Genomic DNA, 23244 nt, shown 5'->3' on the forward strand with positions numbered 1-23244 from the left:
ATATTTATAAGTTAATCTCTGAATCCTATTTTTTAAAGGCAGTGCTATATGGTTTTTCTTAAAACAGTCTATAATTTACACTTGAAAGATTTGGAATTGGAATTTAGAACCGAGAGAGTAAAATTTTTGCTGGATGGTGATATAAGTCAAAATAGATGGACCTTCTTCCATAACTGAAGATTACCTCATTATTGCCAATAAATATTTTTATCCTGCTATAATATAACATAAACCGCATCCTCACTGTTATATATTTGTTTATGGAATGATACTAGACATTAAAGGAAAATTTTACATGCAAAATATTAAGAATTAATGTTATTGTTATTCTGTTATTTTCCTGTTAGTAGCTAGGTAATTCTGGTCTAGTGTTTTAAATTTGGGCTGATATTACAAAATCAACATGTTAACGTTCCTTAGGCTTTCTATGGATATCAAAACTGAATATACTTGGTTATCATACTTAAACATTAGATTTCTCCGAATCCAGCCAATGTGTGTTTTCTCTTTGAAAGTTCAGAATATAACAGAATCTTTAGATAACCACTGTGGTGTTGTAGAGGTTTCACAATTGAAAGTGTTGGTTTTAGCTGAGGGAAATTGTTGCTGCTTCTTTGCTACTTTAGTTCTCCTTCAAGAAAGCTATCGATTAGTCAGATAATGTTTGATAGACTTGATCATATCACCATGGAGTGGTACTACAGGAATCAGAGCAATCACAAATAGACATTCTGATTTTTCCAGGATTGTTCAATTTTTACTCATGTTATAAGTGGATAAATGTTTAGCTCTTTCAAAATGTGAAAAATTACAAATGGAGTGTAGTTTTCTTTGTAGAAATAAGCAAATGCTAAGTCTAGAGCTGTACATGTGGTACTTGTGTACACGTGGTTCTCTTTTTTATTTAAAAAGCTATCCCTTTTCCCCTTCCTGCCTACTAAGTGTTAGTTTTCTTAGGACTCTATCTTTGTCCCTCTTTTAATGCCACGGTCTCTCTGAATGATTTCATCCATGCCCACATTTTCATTCGTTACCTGAACATTGAATTCAAAGCTGAATTCTCTTTATCCCAAATCTGCTCCCTTTGCATTGATTCTGATGTTTCTTAATGATCCCACTGTCTGTGCAGGAGCTTAAAACAGAAGGCTGATAGTCATTCCTAACTTGTTTCTTACCCCCCAAACATGCACACGGTCATTAATTTCTACTGAATCTACATCAGAAATGGGCTCGGAAATCCTTTTTCTCTAGTCTCACTGACACTGGGAATGCTTTCAGATCAGGATTCTGTGCCTTTCAATTCTACTGCAGGAACTACTTCACTGTCTCTCAGCCTTTCGTTTTATATCCCTTCCGACCATTTTCCGTGCTGCCATTTTTTAACCCAACACGAAACTTTTAGTTACTCCTGTTGTCTCTCAGATAAAAATTAAACTGGCTTTATTTGCATCTCATAAAATTCTGATCTGGTCATACTACACTACATCACATATTATTTCTTGCTACCTTTCTATATTTATATCATATCATAAAAATTCTGAAAACCACGTGTGCTTTTTAGTGCCTCTGTCATCGACTTTATAGAGTTAGGTGGTACCCCTGCACTCCCAAAGTAAGCTTATAAACTTAATAATTCTTTATATTGTAATAAAATCATATATTAGCATGTCAGTTTCTAATCTCCAACCTTTGAACTTCTTAAGAGTGCCATGCTCATCGGTGTTTTCCAGTAGTTACCCCAATGCCCCAAACACAGTGATGAACTCATACATTCTCATAGAAGAGATGAGTGACTAAAAATTACCAAGTTTTACATATTTGAACACTTCTTATCATTATCAATAAAAAATATCAGCCATTTAAATTTTTTTGGTTCATATACTTATCATAACATACATGTCATCATCATAGCAACATTCCAAATGAAAACTCTGATTGGTCCGCCTGTAGTTAAAACAAATCTCCAAAGAAGGCATTAACCTTTATGACTTACAGAAAGTTATAGACTTGAGCACAGGCACTTGATTAATTCCCCTGTCTAGATCTTTATTGAATATGAAAGATCACAAAAATGGGGAAAACAGTGCATCAGTTCTGAAATTAAGGAAGGAAACTGAAACGGAGTGTACAGTATCAGATTGACGAGCAGCCACCAAAGTTTAACTAGCAGTTTTACTTTGAGTAGCTTGATTCATGGAAAAGAAATAAATAGTAGTTTCACCTCAGGAACTTGGAGGGATGAGGCTTATAAGAAAGACTGTTAGGGAGATAAGTGGCAGATCCAGTATGCTGATTACTTTCATGTAAAACAGTTATAGTGGGACAACCAAAAATTCGTTACCTATTCCATTTGAAAAAAGTGGCTGTTCTTCTTCCAGATGTGACAGGGCTCTTCTGTGAAGTGTGGTGGATGTCACCCCGCGTAAGAAACCCTATAGTCCTGCCTTCATCCCCACTTTGGAAAGTCACTGGATTATTTAACTGATAATGTAAATATGTATCAACGAGCAGATGTGAGAAGTTGCTTCTGACACACCTGAATAGGAGATGAGAGGATCCACCTTACTTGGGGGACATTTGAAAGTTCTGAAAGGCTTCTCATTTTTATGAGTGAATAAACAAGAAAAGCAACAACATGGAGCCTTTGAAAAGAGATTGTGCGTCATTAAAGGATAAAATCACAGCCTTCGTAGGAAGAGACTGAAGTTATGTTTAGAAAATATTGGGGGGCGATTTAAAAATAAGAAATTATAGCTAGCATCTGTGTTGAATTCTTGAAATTTTCAAGTGTATATGGAATATAACACAAGTAACTAGAATGAAAAGAGAGCTGGTTAGGAGGCAGGAATAGAAAAGAATCAATAATGATACAAAGTAAGGTTCTAACAAAATGAACCAGTCTAAAGCTGCATTAGAGGCAGTAAAGATAATAATCGCTGCAGGAAAGGAAATGAATGATGTGAAGAACTAGCTTGACAAAACCTACCAGAATGTAGGGGAAATGGACAGGATAGAATTTTTCCTTTTTAAACACATTTTATTGAGTTTTTACAGAGAGGAAAGGAGAGAGAGAGAGAGTTAGAAACATCGATGAGAGAGAAACATCGACCAGCTGCCTCCTGCACACTCCCCACTGGGGATGTGCCCGCAACCAAGGTGCATGCCTTGACCGGAATCGAACCCGGGACCCTTCAGTCCGCAAGCCGACGCTCTATCCACTGAGCCAAACCGGTTTCAGCGACAGGATAGAATTTTTGAGGTGAAAGTCAAGTTGGATTAAAATAGGAAACTACAAATTGAGTGAATAGCATTCCCAAAGAACAGGTATTGACTAATAAAACAGATGCAATGATAAATCATATGTATATGATTAGGGAAACTTCTTAGTTGAAGAAAAACCTACATTTGTAGATTGAAAGAACTCATTGAGTTTTGACAAAGATTAACAACAACAAAAACCCAACAGCTAAATATATCCTGATGGAAGTTTTGAACTTCAAGAATAATAAAAAAAAAAAGAATGTCACAGCTCTCAAGTCTCTTTGCCTCGTATACTTCACACAAAGTTTCTCTTATACAGAAAAAGAAATCCAAAGATTGGAGACTTGATAATTAGAAAATCCTACTAGGGCAAAGATTGATAGATCCAAAAGCACCTAGAAATGCTTAATAAACTATAGCAAGCATCCCTCTAAATCAGTGGTTCTCAACCTTGGCTGCACATTAGAATCACCTGGGAATCTTTTCAAAATCCTGATTTCTGGGCCTCATCCTCCGGAAATTCTGTTTCTTTGCTATGGGGTGAGGGCACAACATTAGTAACAAAGAAACAGAATTTCCAGGCCCAGAAATCAGGATTTTAAAAAGATTCCCAGGTGATTCTAATGTGCAGCCAAGGTTGAGAACCACTGCTCTAAATGAATACCCGAGCTTACAAGAATATAATAAAAAACCCCAGTGTGCAAAAAGCGAAATGGCAGGTGGAAACCAGAACTGTAAGAGAGAGCATACCTGACCACTCCAAGGAGATTTTCGTACCTTGGTAACCAAAGGGCTTTGGTGTTAGATGGCCTCACAGAGACAGAGAACAACTTCTTTGCTCCATGCGACGTGGGATTTCTTAGACCTCCATATAAAGCTAGGATCCTCAAAGGATTACAGCCTCAGTAGGAGAATAGATTAGAAATTAAACCTCTCTGCTGACCCTGGGAGAAAATGAGGAAGCTTGTATTTCTTGGCTTGGCTTCCAAAGGACAGGGGCGAGGTGTGCATTCATGTGTGTGGGATGCCTGCCCTGAGAGTTTGGGATCAATTGCCTCTCCTCCAGTAGATTTAGGGTTTTAATCTGTATTAATTGTGTGGTCCAGAATTGCCAATAATATAAACCAGTGATTTTTCAACCTTTTTCATCCAGTGGTACACTTAAACTAATTATTACAATCTTCAGCACACCAAAAAATATTTTTTGCTGATCTGACAAAAAGAAAAAAAAAGGTATAATTTTGATTCATTCACACCAGGTGGCTCTTGTTGTATTGGCTATGGCCATTTTTTAATTTGACAATCTAAAGGAAAAGAGGTCGGTGCCCCTAACTACTAATAAATAGTCATGTATTGCATGATTTAAAAATTCTTGCAGCACACACACAACAGCAGTTGAAAATTGCTGAGATAAAATACATTATTACAAGAGTCCCAGGCTAGTAACATTCACTGGATGCCAGGCAGAAGCTAATACAAAACATCTTCTAGTCAAGCTCTGCAGGTTCTCAGATAAAAACTCCCCTGGAGCCCGGCCAGCATGTCTCAGTGGTTGAGCGTTGACCTATGACCCAGGAGATCACGGGTCGATTCCTGATAGGGCACCTGCCTGGGTTGTGGGCCCCATCCCCAGTGTGGGCCGTGCAGGAGGCAACCGATCAGTGATTCTCTGATTTGATATTTCATCATTGATATTTTTGTCTCTCTTTTCTTCTCCCTTCCTCTATGAAATCAATAAAGATATATTTGGGAGTGGGGGGGAAGACCTCCTGGACTTTGAGTTCACAATCCCAAATCAACACACACACACACACACACACACACACACACACAAATTATATTCAGCAGATTCAACAAGATCGGACCCTCTCAGGAATATCAGAGAGTAGAACTGTTACAAACAGATTACCATTTAAAATGAATAATCACATAAAAAAGAAATATAAATTAAGAGAAAAAATTGTATGCACCTCTTAACAGAGATTCAAAATATATAACACAAATGGACCCATTTAGAGGAAGAAATGATAATTATAAGATTTATAGACTTATGTAGAGAGAATTCTCATCCAGTAATTGGAGAATACACAGAAATATATTGAACACTTACAAAATTGATAGTACAACTAAAAAATGTATTAAAATATTTTACAGAATAGATATACAGGCTATGGTATCTGATCATAAAGCAATTAAGTTTAATGAATAACAGAAGACTAATTAATCAAATAAACACACAAATATTATATCTCTGAATTTTAAAAGTTCAAATAACTCACAGGCCAAGAATTAACTCAATATAAATTTAAAATTCAACTATGCATCAAAACTTTTAGGGTGCAGCTAAAATGGATGTAGAGACAAAAATTTTTTTGAGTGAAAAATTTTAAAGGAGAAAGATATTCATGATGCAATGTAAATATTCAAGTAAACAAGGAGTAAAAAGCACAGTGTGGTTAATCAAAAGAAGAAAAATATTTAATAAAGGCATTAGCAAAAATCAGTGTAATAGGAAATAAAGATACATGAGAGCCAAAGATCAATTCATGGAAAAGACTTAAAATAACTGATTAGAACTACACCCATTTAAGATGTAATCAGTTAAAAGCCTTACTCAGGCTTATTAAAATCAGGACTGGACTGTTTTTCAATCAAATTCTGGGAAATATCCAAGGAACAAAAATTTCAATCTTGTACAAAATCTTCCAAAAAATTGAAAACAAGAAAATATTCTTAAATTTATTTGACTCTAGTATAGCTTTACAAGTAAAGTGTGGAAAAGAAAATTAGAAACATTTTCTCTGAATTTAGAAATAGGAAAAGAATGCTCATTGTCTGTTTCTGTAGTGATAGCCATAACCTGTACATTAAGACAAGAAAAAGACAGGAGGGAACAAAATTGTCATTACTTACAAGTGATATGTGATTGTCTATATAGAAAATTCAAGAGAACTTATGAATGTTATTTTATAATTAATAATCTGATAGCATTGTCAGATATAAGATCAATATATAAAATCAACAGTGTACTATACATCAGCAACAAACAGAAACAGTAATTTTTTAAAATCTCCATTTTATAGTATCAACCAAAGCTCTAAGAACCTATGAATAAATGATAAATCCACTAAAAGAGTAATAAGACTTTTAAGGGAAAATTATAAGATTCTATGCCTGGCCATTTTTTCTCAGTGGTTAGAGCAGTGGTCCTCAACCATCCTAATGCCGCAACCCTTTAATACAGTTCCTCATGTTGTGGTGACCCCCAACCGTAAAATTATTTTCATTGCTACTTCATAACTGTAATTTTGCTACTGTTATGAATCGTAATGTAAATATCTGATATGCAGGATGTATTTTCATTGTTACAAATTGAACATAATTAAAGCATTGTGAGTAATCACAAAAACAATATGTAATTATATATGTGTTTTCCAATGGTCTTAGGCAACCCCTGTAAAAGGGTCGTTCGACCCCCAGAGGGGTCGCGACCCACAGGTTGAGAACCGCTGGGTTAGAGCATTGGCCCATGAACTGAAGGCTATCAGATACCTTGGGTGCAGGCCCAATCCCTGATCCTTGTCATATGGAGACGCCAGTCAATGTGTCTCTCTCATATCAATGTTTCTCTTTCTCTCTCCCTCCTTTTCTCTCCCCTCAACTCTCTCTCTAAAAAAAAAAATAATCAATGGAAAAAAATATCCTTGGGTGAGATTTAAAAACAAAAAAGATTCTAAAAGATATTACTCCCAGCCAGTGTGGCTCAGTGGTTGAGCCTCAACCTATGAACCAAGAGGTCACGGTTTGTTTCCTGGGCAGAGCACATGCCTTGGTTGCAGGCTAGATCCCCAGGAGGGTGTGTGCAGGAGGCAGCCAATCAATGATTCTCATCAATGATGTTTCAATCTCTCTCTCCCTCTCCCTTCTTTGAAATGAATAAAAATCTATTTTAAAAAGAAAACTTAAAAAAAAAGATATTAACCTCATCTTTAACAAGAAGATATGATTTAACACCCATTAGATTAACAAACATTAGAGAGTCTGACATGTTGTGAGGATTTGGAGCATCAAGGATATGGGGGCAATTACCATCTAGTTCAGTGGAAAATGTAAATAACCTCTCATGTAGGGATCCACTCCTAGCTCTATACAGCCTGCCAACAAGACAGAATATTTGAATTTAGAACCAAAGGGAAAATCTTTAGCACTTGTGATAATCCTCTGAGAAAAAGCCTCAGTGAACAATTATGGAAGTAAAGTGCATTTCAAAGAAAATTTCAAAGATTTCCTGGGTCATTAATTTTACGACTATCTTTTTAGTTTAAGTTTTTATTACCAAATCCTATAGGGAACATCTCCAATCAGACGTGGCTTGGATGGCCTAAAAAATCCACAGCATCTCTAATAGAGAGCGAGTTGGGAGAGAAAGCAAGTACATGTGATTAGTTATGTATAGTACACTGTGGATTCCTAGTATATCCATCTGTCCTTGTAGACACTAGTCAGGTTAATGTGGTTTCTTTTTATAATTTGATCATTTAAATAGATGTTTCACCAGAAGTTTTTATATTTTTTTACAGTTTACTGAAAGTTAGTCAATTATATTCTTCACTTGTAAATAAGGTTTGATAGAGAATCAATTAAAAAGAGCATAAGAAGAGGAATGTAAAATAAGATAAATGTCACAATAGGAAATGCAGCTTTTATTGCCTGTTACATTTCCAAGCACTTATGTGTGGTTTGGTGCAGGACTTCTTGATATCTTCAACTACAAAAGTGGGCATGGTCCCATCCACTTGACTGCACAAATTCATTTACAGCAATTAAAGGTCTTTGTACCCAATATCATTTTTAAGGCTACAGTGAATTTGCTTTAAGTGAACATGTTTGAATATGGTGGAGCAAATAAAGTGCCCCTTCAGCAAAGTGAATAGAATTACTCTTCAGATTAAAGAGGTAGCATATGATAATTCATTAACACATTTCTATAATTGGGTTTTGTTGGTTAAAAAATATATACATATATATATGTATATACAAACATACCAATATATATACATACAAAGAATGTGTTGTAATACTTATATAAAACACTTTTGAATTTGTATGCTCAGGTATTTTCCATTCTATTTCTATGTGTAAATATACTAATGAACATATATGGATGGATAACTTCTTTTGGGCCTGTTATTGGATGTGATATTTATCTGTTTAATTTATTCTTTTCGATCAAGCACGCAAATCATCAGAAGCCTCTGGTAGGAAACCACCTTTTACAGAATAATTCTGTTGCTTTGATTGCTATATGTTTGTTTTTTATGAGGAATGTTGTGACAACTAGAATGTTTTATATTTAATTTACTGAAAATATTTGTATTGTAGCATGCGTGTGGGAGGGTATTCTTAGAAATAACAAATACAGAACTCAAAAGAGGTGGGTGTTTGAAGTAGGGGTACAGAAAACAAATGATTTCACTTTGCAGAGGTTTTGGAAGGGATTGTACTGTTCTCTGTTGATAGAACTTGGTATTTTTATAGGTAATTTATCTCAGTTTCCATCCTATTCTGTGCTTTCTGATAAGTAAAGGATGAAATAATTTAATTATAAAGTGATTAGAGAGCCCATGAATTATAATCTGTTCAGTAAAAACATTAAACTATGATTACAAAAAACATACTGTTAAGAAATATAATTGCTTTAATACCTAACACTTGCTCTTTCCATAATAGAAAAATTTACAGGAATAGCCCCCTCCTTTATTCACTACATACTGGTAGATAGTCACCAAGGTTTAAAATATTCAGGTCTCCAATCCCCAGTTATCCCTCCTTATTCTGGCTCCCTTATTCCTTAGCAAGTGATCTTGCCTCCTGTTTCCCAGAAGAAATAGAGCCTAGCGACTATGAATAACTCCGTTTACTCCAGTTCCTTCCCACACATTGACAAGCATCACCATGGCAAACAATTACCTCCATGATTGGACACCTGCTTGCCTACACACTTCACCTCCCACTGCTGCTGTAGCCTGACACCCTGGGCTGCACCTATTACAAGTCGGTTGCCATTTACTGGATAAACCATGCTTCTTCCTCCAAACCTTTTATACAAGAGCATCCCAGCCTGGAATGTCTTCTTCGTCAACTCAGATGCCAAAGAAACTGTCCTTCAAGATTTAGCACAAATGCCGTGTCCTCTATTTTGCCTTTCCTTTACTACCCAGGAATTTCCTCTTTCAAGTTTGCATATAGAGTCTTATAATTTTCTTAGTTGTCCTTGTCACGTTCCAGTATAATGGTTCTATCTCCCCATCAGCTTCTCGTCTCCTTAAATAATGGAGATGTATTTATTATTTTTAGTGTTCCCAGAGTCTAGCTCAGTTTCTGGCACCACTAACCAGTGCTCAATACATGTTGCTGAAAAGATTGTTAAACCAGCACCAATTAGTGCCTGAATGACACTAATGCCTTTCGGAAGGGAGTTGAAGTGTTAAATTTCAGAGTATCTTTCCTCAGTGAAGTTTTGAATAAATAGCAAAAGTCCAGAGATGGTATTGCAGTAGTTATAGGATATGTATCTTGATATATGTTACTTAATATTATTAGCATCATTACCATGAGGAGTTAAAGGTTTTGCTAGTAGTTAGGATGGTATTGATTTGGGTACTAAACAGTAATTATTGGTTTTACTTCTTTACCATTTATTTTGAAAATGTCCTATCTGAATGTATTCAGCCAAATAATTGAGTTCCTACATTATTGTTTTATTTCTGTATAATAATATTCTGGGGAAATGTGTATAGATGATTTCATGCTGCTATGTTGTTTTTATGTGTGTCATTTAATCATTGTTTAATTTATTTTTTTGGATACAAGCTTGCTCCTCTCCAGAAGTATCTGGTAGGCAACTAAATACTTTTTAATAATAATAATAATAATAATAATAAAGTTACCTTTAGAGCTTTTCACATGTTTGTTCACAAGATGTTATGCTCCTCATAAAGTTATTTTTTTATAAAGCATATTGAGTTAATAAAACATTTCAGTTAATGAATGAAATGGTTTATTTAGCTTTATGTTGTTTTATCTATAGAAATGATTTATATTGCAGTTTTTTAGTGGTATTTTAGAAACAACAAATACAGCACTGTATAGCAGTGGGAGTTGAAAGTGTAGCAGAATACAGATTAATACACACCACTTAAATTAGATTAGATAACTTAGGTTATGAATGGTTTTTGAAAGAATGTACAGTTATAAGCTATAAATTTTGAGTAAAAAACAACTAGCATTTAATTGGGTATTTATCCTAGAAAGTTTATATTCTATTTTGTTCTGTTTTCTGTTTGTGTCCCTTCTATTTTTCTGACATCCATTATACAATTTAAATAATGCTGTGCTTTTATTATAAAGAGGTGTAAAAGGTGCAGGTGGCATTTATCTTATTACAAAGAGACTAGAGAACTCAACATCTGGCGTGGTTGTAATCTGTATAGTAATTTTTAAACTCTTCTTACAAAACATGAATGATCATCTCTTCTAAGCACTGAAGAATGGCATACTATAACTAGCAACATGCTCTTTTTATATAAGCAGTAATGTAGTTTATTTAGCACAGAACCCCAAACACCTAATAAGTTTACTAAGCGTAATTAATAAAGCACTCCTATTCATTGTATAAGAATATACATGAATGTCCTGTATCTGAATATCATGCAATAAAGATATGCAGTACTTGAATTTTTAATAAATTTCCTAATGTTTAAAATGAACTTTGTAATCTAGTTTTTATACTGTGTCCTATGTGTAAACATATTCAGAGATGTTTTGAGCGTGATCAGAATGGAGCATGTTCATGTTCTTGTGGAAATGCATAAACACTGCCACTTCGTTTCTAGTTGCTTCATCTCGCGAATGTGGGTAACATTCCTACACACCAACCCTGAGTGACAGAAAGATTCCTTTGGTAGGCTGATTTCTTCAGAGTGCAATGTGATAGACTCTTGAAATAACACAAACTGGGGAGAAAAGACGTTTATTTGGAAAATAAATATAATTGAGATGTACACTTCTGAGAAGAAATCAATATGTGGAGAGTAGTCCTTCTTATGTTTGTAGTACGGACCTAGTTTGCTACCGTATCCATCAGTACGGGACCAAATATATTTGCAGAAAGATCCTTTCTCGAGATATTTTCTCCCTAATCCTTGTTGGATGCTTTGTAGATAGGTACCCATGATCGTGTAGCTGAGAAGAATTAGAGCCAACATCTTCATGCAGATGCACCAAGCTCCAAAGCTGGTTGTCTGATGCAGGATATCACAGAGGTTTAAATGGTAAAATGTAGGCATAGATTCTATATTAGAAACAAGAAACCCACAGCTTTGAGAACGTTTATGCTTTATAGGGACCTCTGCTGTGGGTTTGAATTTGGCTTCAAATAGATTAAATCTCTTCCAGCATTTAATCTATTAATTAGCTGTCACTCCCTTATATCAGTGGATATAAATTTTAAAACTCACCAGAGAAAAGCATTTAGAAATTTAAATTCACCACTGTCTAAAAAGAATAAAATTCAAGCCAATACAAGTGGTTCTCGGCTGCCTAGTGTGTTAGCGTTTTTCATAATCCCACAATCCGGCATGTTGTGAAATACTTTCTGTTTGGTGTCTGTATTTATAAGATGTGTGGTTTGGTTTACTGATATTTTTACAAAGAGTTAACTATGTTCATCTTTGTGTGTAAATAATGCGCATGTAAACTAGAGATTTCACGTGTTTATATATATACTTATTTGACCAACAGCGCTTCAGGAACCGAGTTTTCCTCATGGAACTCTTCACTGGCTTTATAGTTAGTGCTTATCCTTTACTCTAAAAGGGAACCTATTTATTGAAATAATTCCCCAAATTTAATATCTTTGATTCATACCCATTCCTGATGACTTGAAGACTTTTATGAAAACTATTATTTACTTTCTGGAGTGCTACTTAACAGTAAACTAGGAATGTGTCAAAGAATTTCCTGAATATCCTCTTAGTGAATAAAATAAAGTGGCGGCAGCAGTTTTTCCTCTGGCTCATTCACCGAGCAGGGAGAAGGAAATTTTCTTTCAATTTACCCCCTTTGGCCAATACTGCTTTGCTTTTCCTTTGACCAGTTAGGTCTCCTTAACTCCAGATCCACTCAGCAGTAAGTGACGGGAGAAGCTGGCACAGGATGCGAGGGATTGTTTTTTCCTTACTCTGATTCTCTTCCTTGTCTTCCAATTATCTACACCCAGGCAGGCATCTAGAGAGTTTGTACTGAAACTTGATGTGCAAGTTCTATAAATAGAAGATAACTAAAAATATTTTTCAAGAAAATAATCAGTTATATTTTGGGGAATCACAAGTTGTTTCTTAGGAGCTACAGTTGCATTTAGCAATAAATTATGTTCTTTATTTTATAGCTGTCATTGCCAAGTCAGTGCCATGTGCAGATATGTCTGCTCCATCCGCACCCCCCCCCCCCAAATCTTACTTATAAAACCAGGTGTAACTAGTACATTAACTTTTAGAATTAGGATGACTCCAACCATCCTAAACTCAAAGAAAATGTAATTTTCCACCCCCACCCCCCCCCCTTGGTTGGGGGGAAATTAGATCAATTTGCATAATTACATTCAGTTTGTTTGATTCATTATTTTGGTGGGTGAGATTTTCATACAATGAGAAAATTCTAATTTTTAAAATTACTTTTCTCAGACTTTCTAAAATAGGTATTTTGAAAGTGTTTTAACAGCAAGACACAAATGATAGTTTATATAAACTAGTAAAATAATGTCTGCTTTCGGTACCTGTTTTCCCATTTTGAAATCTCAAACGGTTTAGAATGCCAATAGCCTTTTTGGTTAGTAGCAGTGTTTCGGGAAAGGTACTACACTGGGGATAAGGGGCAATAACAGTGTGTACCTTAAAGTGCCTTATTTTAATATTACTACATTATTGGATTATCTTATTCAAGAAGTTGTGAGCCTCTCAATTCTGCCTTTTCATTATCATCATCATCACCCACCACTATCTCATCAGCACTGTAGTGTATCTGAAATAAATGCCAGCGTGCCACTCTGTTCAGTTTGCATAGCCTTTTACTATTTGAACATTATTTCAATACCTTTTTCTGCTATTTTCTTCTTTATCTATAGATTCATATATCAGAGAAATATTGGAAGCTTTCTGAACAAAAGACTAAGATAATTTTTTCTTGTATAGTCAGGTTTTGCTTGCACACGTCACTAGGAACAAGAATGCATATTGTGTATGCCACTTTACCTCTCTGGAATTTTTTTCTGTTATTTCTTTTTAAACACATGAAGTTGCTTGTAAACAGACATCATTGCTAGTAACTTTGTGGAAAGATAATGAAAACGAGGAATCTTTTTAAATGATGTGTCATATACCAAAGCTAAAACTTCAAACCACAGCTCTATACAATAATGTGGCTATTAATCACTACATAAGCATCTGGTCTTGAATTGCTTTACTTCATGTACATTTGAAATTAGTCGTTCAGACATTTAGTTTTGCTCCAAAGTTAGAGAGAGATTTTTAAGCTCTTTGGGTTATTTTGGTTGTTTGTGGTGGTTTGTTCTGTTTTGTTTTAAGTCTTTGTGGGTATTCTTTTAAGTGTTAGTCTGTGGTAGAGAAAAAACAAATCTAATAACACAAATTCCAATACCTGAAAATAGCCCTTTGTCAAAATCGATTACATTTGAAACTCCACAAATCAACAAGTTTCAATTCTCCAGATGTTTTCAGTTCTGATGTATAAAGGCCTTTAAGCTATCACTGCTGGTTTATTTACTAGTATTTTGTTCCAGATTGTCCCAACCTTTTTACATTACTTCTGGGTATGTCTTCAGGAACAGGATTTTTATTATTAGATTTGAAATTATTAGAGTGATCTCCATATAGCAAGATATTAGAGATTTTTAGAAATTTGAGGAAATGTTTCTTATTTAGAGAAACAGAATAGCTCTCTAGTATATCATGTTGTAAATACATGTTTTATGGTGACCATAGGTGACGTGTGTGTTTTTAAAGCACGGATATTTACATATAATATGGAAATTATTACAAGACAAATTTTTTAAAATATTTTTTTTCTATTTTTTTAGTGAAAGAGTTTCTAGCCAAAGCCAAAGAAGACTTTTTAAAAAAATGGGAAAATCCTGCTCAGGTAAGGAATATTTCAATTTTTTTATGATTTAAAAATTCTCTATTAAGTAAAATCATGATTCTTGCCTAAATAATTTACTGCTTCCAGAAATCTTAATTTTCACGTAGCATTAATAAATGTAAGGTTAATGTGGGAATTTTTGACATAATATTGTTTTGAAGTATTAATAATTTTATAATTTTCAGTATAATACCTGATTATAAATTTTGATACTAATTTTAAGCTACAACAAACTCTTGATATTTTTGAATATAGTAATTTTGATTTATGCTTATGCTACCATATTTATTTTTTTAAATATATTTTATTGATTTTTCACAGAGAGGAAGGGAGAGAAATAGAGAGTCAGAAACATCGATGAGAGAGATACATCGATCAGCTGCCTCCTGCACATCTCCCACTGGGGATGTGCCCGCAACCCAGGTACATGCTCTCCACCGGAATCGAACCTGGGACCTTCCAGTCCGCAGGCCGACGCTCTATCCACTGAGCCAAACCGGTTTCGGCTATTATTTTTATTAATTACAAAAATAGGGACCCTATTGTACAGTTTCAAATTCTTAATCCCAAACATTTGGCTATTGATAACATACCAAACACAGGGATTCTTTCAGAAACATTTCGACGGAGTAAATTTTATATAATTTAAGTACTGTAGATTTTAACTGAGATCTAAAACTATATAAAAAGTTATCTATACTTGTCAAAAAAATTTCTCTTGAAGGTATGAAATAAGTAATGAACTTTAATAGATTAAATTTTGAAAACCTTTATCCTAGCACAAAAAAATATTTTCAAGTTTTTCATTAAAGAATATTTAATATTAAATAAATGTTATGTTTTATGAAGATGCCATCATTATCAAGATTTAGAGCATGACCTATAATTTAAAACATAATCCCTCTGGTGAAAGTTAGACATTATCTAACATGAAACATTAAGGAGGTGAAAAAAATGGCATTTTTATATAAAAAGCAATGACTAACAAGAAGAGATGTTCTATGGTTTATTAATGAAGTCTATTTTCATTGTTTAGTTGGGAGCTAATATTAAATATTTCAATCCATCTATGTTAGTAAAACAAAACATTAAATATCTATAATAATAAAAATATAACATGCTAATTAAACTGGATAGCCGAACGACCTTCCAGAATACCTTCCGGACGAAGACAGGACTGTGAGAGCCAAGGCAAGCTGCTGCAGCTGCGAGGGCCAAGCCCCTTGCACGAATTTCGTGCATTAGTCCTCTAGTTAATTCATAAATTTAAATAATTCAGTCAGAATAGTAAGGACTTATTCTTTGCATTGACATAGAATCTCACGGCAATTTAAAATCATTGTAAATTTGAAATGAAAATATGGTTTTCAATGGAGACGAAATCCAGCTACAGTGGATTCAGTTGCTTATACAAGAATCCTATTTCATCTCAACTTTCTCAAGCTCAATACTGTACAGGCTGGAAATAATTTTTCTAAGATTTTCATGGAGATCTTTGTAATGAAAACCTATTAAAAAATGGGTCAGCACTTACTACTTATTGCTATTTAGCACATAATTTGTTCCTAGTAATTTTCATTTTGTTGTGACAGCAACAAATTCAATAGATTGATGCTTCCAATTCTTTGCTTCTATGCTATAGTCAAAGCCAAACAAAGATGTTTGCTTGTAACAAAGCATCCATTCAAGGAGAAGAAGAGGCTGATTATTGTTCTGGGACTCTGACTCCTGGTTATCGTTGTGGGCATGAGGAACTCTTCTTTCCTATTGTTGCTGTTTTAGGTAATCCTGGGTCATTATAACATCAGAGAGAAAGCTATTAGAATCTCTCACGCTGTTATTCCCTAGTTCTGTAAGCTCCGGTAAAGATAGAAATGAAGTTATGATGGTGCTTTCTTTAGAGGTAACTCTAGTGAGAGGACTCTGATCTCTCGGCTTATCTAGTCATTGCAGTTATTTGCAAGTGCACTAAGACTGTGGCTTTCATGGTTGTCTTGGTCAGGGTACCTCTGGTCAGTTTGTAATTATTATAATATGAAACTAATTTGTTAGAAGTCCAATACTAATAATATGTATTGGAATATAGCCTTGAATATTTCAGCTGAAGCTCTTATTTCCTCCCATTACTATTATGCTTTGTTTTGCAATATAATTCTCAAATATTAAATCGTTTTTTATTCAAAGGAAAAAATAGAACCAATAACTTGGAATTTCAGTAGCCTTTCATATTATTTTTAAATGGATGGTTAATAAATTAAATTATCTATTTTGATTATCACTAAATCTATTGCCATCGTATTCTTATGAGAATTTCTAAATTTAAAGCTTATTTTATTTTTTTATGCATATGTAGAATAATGCCGGGCTGGAGGACTTTGAAAGGAAAAAAACTCTTGGAACAGGTTCCTTTGGAAGAGTCATGTTGGTGAAACACAAAGCCACTGAGCAGTATTATGCCATGAAGATCCTAGATAAGCAGAAGGTTAGTGTTTGAGTTGTCATTTACTTGAAGGGTCAACTTCAGCTACATTATTAAATAGATGCAATATAATGACTTAAATATTGGCACCTTCAAAGAATCTTATTTTTGTATTTAGTTGTCATTCTTGTTATTATGACTGTATAATACTGTAGTTATAGTTTTAGTATATAGGGGAACATTATTTCCATAACTATTACTTGAAACTAATATCATCTTATGTCAAATCATTACACTTGAAACTAATATCATTGTATGTCAGTTAAAAATTAAAAGTAATTTTTAAAGTAAATTTTATCACGTACTGGTATATATAAATAATCAGGATATCTGAATTCTTCATGCTTTAAATATTAACCTTCTATTTTCTTAGTAATCACATTTTGGCTCACTGGAATATATAGATAAGAAAATTTCCTAGTTGCTTCATTTTAAAAAAATAAAAAACAATAGTTGAAATTAATGTTAATAATAGGTTCTGTTTAGTGCAATGTATCCATGACATTATCACTGCAATATGTAATTAATATAAAAATTACTGAGATATTTGAGGCATACCAGTCTTCAATTTCCGGTGTATATTTTACATTTACAATACATCTCCATTCAAGTTACCACATTTCCAGTGTTAAAAAACCACATGTGGCTAGTGGCTACCATTTTGGACAGCACAGCGCTAGCCTGGTCTGTGGTTCTGATCCAATCTCTGCTTTGAAACAAAAAACAAAGCTAACCTCTAACATGAAAGGAGTAAAGGCTTATTGAGTCTCTCTCTAAAATTAAATACACCCCCCCGACACACACACACGCAGAATTGTGCATCTTTGTCTACTTCCTTTTCACATAATTTTTCTAACCATGTTTCTTGAAAAAAATAGTTTAATCACCCTATCCCTAACTCACTTCCTGTTAATTCTGTAACTCACAATGATTTAGCTGCCTCCTTCTTTATCTCTTACCTCGTGCTACTCCACTAAAATGTCTCCGCCACGGGTCACCAATCCGGTGTCGCAATCACCAAGTCCAGCGGACCCTTTTTGCTTGTCTTATGTGACAACAACTGTGTTGACCACTCCCTTGAAACTGTCTTGACCTTGGATTTCTGGATCCCCATTCTCTTCTGATTATGCCCCTGCCTCTTTGACCTTTTTTTTTTAATGTGCCTTTTTCTGTGTATTTTTTTCCTTCTGTCTACCAACCTTCGGATGATTCCTTCTCTGTGTCGTGTTCTGTATACTCGCCCAGTGCACCCTCATCCAAGCTTCAGCTCATCCTTGGGCGCTGTGCCCTAATTTGTATAATCCGAACACGGAGCTCTTAGAGAGCAGCTAGTGCTTCCCCTAACTTTCTAGATGACGTAATTGGGTCTCAGAGAGGACGTGATTTGTGTGCTTGTGTTGGGAGCACAACAACAAAATGCTTCGAATTTGTATTTTTATGAAATCTGTCATTAAAATGTTATTATCTGTATAGCCCCTAATAGTTTATGTTACCTTCCTTAAGGAATTAACAAGATGTGCTTTAGTCATAAAATATTAAAAGGATTACAAAATGTATTTTTATACCGTAAAACATTTTGTAAGACAGTGACTTGTTAAGTAAGTTCCTGAGAAGTCTGCCTTGTGAATAAATCGAGGTGAAAGAGCGTTTCCCAGAAGAATAGCTGCCATTTTAAGTCATTTCCCTGCAGCAGTGATTTTCAACCGGTGTGCATGCTGCAAGTATTTTTAAAACGTGCAGTGCCTGACTCTTTAGTCAGGGGCGCTGACCCCTTTTCCCTTAGATTGTCAAATAAAATAATGACCACAGCCAACACAACAATAGATGTCCAGTGTGAATGATTCAGGATTATACATTTTTTGTCAAATCGGCAAAAAATATTTTTTAGTGTGCTGCAGAATTTTAGTAATTAGTTTATGTGTGCCAGGAGAGGTTGAAAACCGTTGCTCTATGGCATTGTTCTGGATCTATTCAGACTTTATATTCTGAGTTTTTTCAAGTTCATTTACTTTAATTTTCTAAAACTAAGTAACAAAATAATAACCTTTTTTGTTCATAAAGTCTCAGGTCTTTCAATTAATTCTTTCTGGCTTCTCCTATCTTAGGGTATATGAGGTGAGGGGACTAAATCAGCACAGAAATTAACCAGTTAACTGCCACTCATCCTAAATGGAAACCATCCATTTCTTCCATATGTGCTGGAATATTCACGAATTTAAGTTACCATACTTTTCTTTACAAACCCAGAGATGTCACTAAAAAATCTGATTTTAAAATTGGGCGACCAGAGTTTATATGCGAGGTTTGTGGCTATAGACGCACGTGGCGTGTGGGGAAGGTCCACCGCTTACGTCTGTAGAAGCTTATGGCGTACAATGGGTTAAAGAAATCCCATTTCTTTATTCCATATTATGTGTCAAGCATTACAAGTCACTTTACATTTATTATATCAGTGAATCTTCACAACGTTGTGTGACATTCATCTCCCCTTTAAGCCAAGAACCTCTGTTTAAGTAATCTTTTCAAAGTCAGACAGCTAGTGAGAGGAACCAAGAAGTTGACCTGGGTTTGTCTGATTTCTATTCTTACACTCCATGTTAATTTTTCCTTTCAAAGGCATTTGTTTTCCCTGAAATCTTTTCTGCCACCACCGACTTGGTCCCTCACTAACAGTACCTGGACTTTCACAATAACATCTTAATTTCCACAGTATTAGTTTTCACCTTGTACTAATTGACCTTCCTCACTGTCAACAAATATTTCTTATCATATATCATCTCACTCAGAAGGCTTCCTAATGTTTATTACATGAAGTCAGAACTCTGCAGCCTACTTTCAAAGCCTTCATAATTTTCTCCCTAACTCCACTCCAGTGTTACTTCACACTATTCCCCCACTTGTCCTCTATAGTCTATTTCTCTGATGGAAACTGGACCCACAGGATGTATATGGTGCTATGCTGGGTTGGGTAAGGGAGTATATGATGATATATGACCTATCTTCCTTTTTAAAAACACCTCAAGTGCTTGGCTAAAAAAAAAAAATCACTGACAATTAATCATTTTAAATGCTTTTAAATATATGTATTTAAACCACCAGAAATATTAGGAAGTAAACATGATATATGAATTTTGAAATAAAACATGGATAAAACCCCTAGGGGAATTGTTAATTTTTCTCTGCCTTTTAGGGATACTTTATTACCAAAGTTTGAGAGGTACTGTCCTAAGCTCTAGCCCAGTGCACATGATTAGCACTCAGACTGACTTACCTTTGTATATTTTCCCCTCTGAACACTATACATAACTCTCACTTGGCAGTTGTTCTGTATTGTTATTCACGTATCCATGCATCATACTTCCAGGCAGATTTTATGCAGCATGAAGGCAAACACTCTCTCGTCTTTGTGTCTACTTAATTGTTATGCCCCATATATGCATAGTTGACTTAGGACTGTAATTCAGAAAGCCTCTCTGTTGCAGATCTTATTACCTATTTCATAAGGTAACACATTGTCTGTTTCTAACTTAAAAACCTGCTATATCATCATATGCAAAAGTAAACACTGGTACACTCAGGCAATGGAGTATTATTCAGCGCTAAAAGGAAATGAACTATCAAGCCATGAAAAGACATGGAGGAAACTGAAATGCATATAACTTAGTGAAAGGAGCCAATCTGAAAGGCTACATACTGTATGATTCCAACTATATGACTTTCTGGAGACAATAAAAAGATCAGTGGTTGCCAAGGGTTAGTGGGGAGGGAAGGATGAATAGGTGGCGTACAGAGGGTTTTTAGGGCAGTGAAACTACTCTGTTTGATATTATAATGGTGGATACCCATCACTATACATTTGTCCAGATCCATAGATGTAGAATACCAAGGGTGAACCCTAATGTAAACTACTATGCATCAATGTAGGTTCACTGAGTGTAATAAGTTTACCATTCTGGTGGGAGTGTTGATCATGGGAGGCTATGCATGTGTGGAGGAAGGAGGTATATGGGAAGTCTCTGTACCCTCCACTCAGTTCTACTGTGACCCTGAAATTTCAACAGAAAAATAACATATTAAAAAAATAGTAAGCACAAAGCAATACTACTTACCCAGGTAGTGTTAAATAGTTTATCGTGATAAGAATGGACTGATTGGTTCTGTAACTAGTTAGAATGTTGACAGTGGTGATCCAACCACTTCATGTTACAGATTTTTTAAAAACCTGATATTCTAAGAATTAAAGTAACATTTCCAAAGTCACAAAACTGGTTGAATAGAAGACCTAGATTAGACACAAATCTTCTGGCTCTTAGTTAATTATTTTATACTATAATTGTATATACTAATTACTGGGTGATAGCTTTAATTGCCTTTCTTTTTTTTAAATTTATTGATTAAGTTATTACATATGTGTCCTTATCCCCACATTATCCCCCATCCCCCCACTCATGCCCTCACCCCCCTGGGGTCTGTGTCCATTAGTTAGGCCTATATGCTTGCATATAAGTCCTTTGGTTGATCTCTCCCCCTTATACCCCTCCCTCCCCTACCTTCCCTCTGAGGTTTGACGGTCTGATCGATGCTTCTCTGTCTCTGGCTCTGTTTTTGTTTATCAGTTTATGTTGTTCATGATATTCCACAAATGAGTGAGATCACGTGATATTTATCTTTCTCTGTTGGTGTTTCTAGTTTCTTGGGATATATTTCTAGAAGTGGGATCACTGGGTCAAAAGGGAGTTCCATTTTTAGTTTTTTAAAGAAACTCCATACTGTTCTCCACAGTGGCTGCACCAGTCTGCATTCCCACCAGCAGTGCACGAGGGCTCCTTTTTTTAATTGCCTTTCTTATCCATGTTCAACTTCTTGAATCCTATGATTATCCCACATAAGCCTCTATCACACATGATTTATACACAAGCAAAATAATTATTTCTATCTCCCTAAAGATACCTTTTCTTAAATTAAAAATAGATCACAAGTAGGGTAGAATCAGTCTTCTTGATGTCAGGATAAGTTGCTGTCCTCTGCTATGTACATGATTGAGTAGACAACCCAGAGAAAGCTTAATTCTAAATGATCTATTTGCTATAAAGACATAGTCTTTTGTTGTTGTTGTTGCCAATATTTAGTGTGTATCCTCTTTTGTAGCTGTGCAAATTGAATTTTCAGATTTATTCTTGTATTTATTCAGGTATTATTCTAATTCTTCTTAGCTCTTGCTTCTTTACTGAAAATCATAGTTTGCCATTTTAAGACCAAGTTTTAAATCTCTGTAAGGATTTAAACCTAGTAAACCTCATTGGTAATTATTGCTATCATCCTTGTCCAACTCTAGTGATTTTGTTTTATCCAGGTTCATTATTTATGAAAAACATTTATTTCATTTTCTTCTTATAAAATTATAGTAACTTAAATTTCATTTAAATGCATGTAATATATTTATCTCTCAATTACAGGTTGTTAAACTGAAGCAAATAGAGCACACTTTGAATGAGAAAAGAATATTACAGGCAGTAAATTTTCCTTTTCTTGTTCGACTGGAGTATTCTTTTAAGGTAAATTTTATTAATATCCAAATAAAATATTTTCATCTCATAATTTTTAAAAATATAAAGCTATAATAGGATTCTAAACCAGGTGATAAACATGGAGTTTTGCTTTGTGTGTTTTTTTAAAAAAAGATTTTGGTTCTCCCTGTGGAATTTGTTAAGGAAAATGTGTAATTTTTCATGAGGCTGTAGTATAAAATAAAAATTTCAATTTACCAAAATCCATAGTGACATTTTAATAAGACAAATCAGCACACCTCCATATCTTCGTTTTCTCCAGAGCCTTTTCTGCCACAATCTCACTATCTTTTTTCATTTAGTAATTTGTGCTCTAGTCTTTTCATTCATATGAGTTAGAACAGACTTTGACGCTCCGCTCAAGTGTCTCATAAACTTTCAAAAGATTTGTTCTTTAAGTTGGCAGCTTTTCAGTTCCTTAGACTGATACTTGGCACCTCTCTGCAACATTGATTCATATGAAGCATTTTAATCTTTTTCCTCCTTTATTCTTTAAATAAAATAAAGACCTGTGAATTCCTGATGATGTTAAAAATCCTTAATTTCTCTGACCTAATGTAGTACATAAAATGTAAATGTTCTTACTAACTTTTGCAAAATTTTTTTTGCCCTAGTTATTCCTCTGCATACACTGTAACATTAAGTTATTACTGTGCTGTTTAATTGTTTAAAAGTTAAGTGTTCCCTTCAAGAACAGCAAAAATCCTAGAATAAATTGTA

The 23244-nt window shown here is 34.6% G+C and overlaps 1 protein-coding gene across 11 annotated transcripts in view; it reads left to right on the forward strand.

Annotated features, from left to right (window-relative positions):
- The window catches only part of PRKACB (protein kinase cAMP-activated catalytic subunit beta), a 130741-nt gene that overhangs the window by 76950 nt on the left and 30547 nt on the right, over positions 1-23244 (forward strand). For 4 of the 11 annotated variants that reach the window (XM_015572117.1, XM_015572115.1, XM_006776237.2 and 1 more), the window contains exons 2-5: positions 10135-10158; positions 14417-14478; positions 16832-16960; positions 22414-22512. In XM_015572117.1, the coding sequence (XP_015427603.1) occupies positions 10135-10158; positions 14417-14478; positions 16832-16960; positions 22414-22512 (314 nt within the window). Of the gene's footprint in view, positions 1-8495; positions 8520-10134; positions 10159-11156; positions 11225-14416; positions 14479-16831; positions 16961-22413; positions 22513-23244 lie in introns of those variants that run through there. The other 7 variants (XM_006776236.2, XM_006776233.2, XM_006776239.2 and 4 more) reach the window with 3 other exon arrangements.

The sequence above is a fragment of the Myotis davidii genome, unplaced genomic scaffold (genome assembly GCF_000327345.1).
Source record: "Myotis davidii unplaced genomic scaffold, ASM32734v1 scaffold162, whole genome shotgun sequence".
NCBI lineage: Eukaryota > Metazoa > Chordata > Mammalia > Chiroptera > Vespertilionidae > Myotis > Myotis davidii.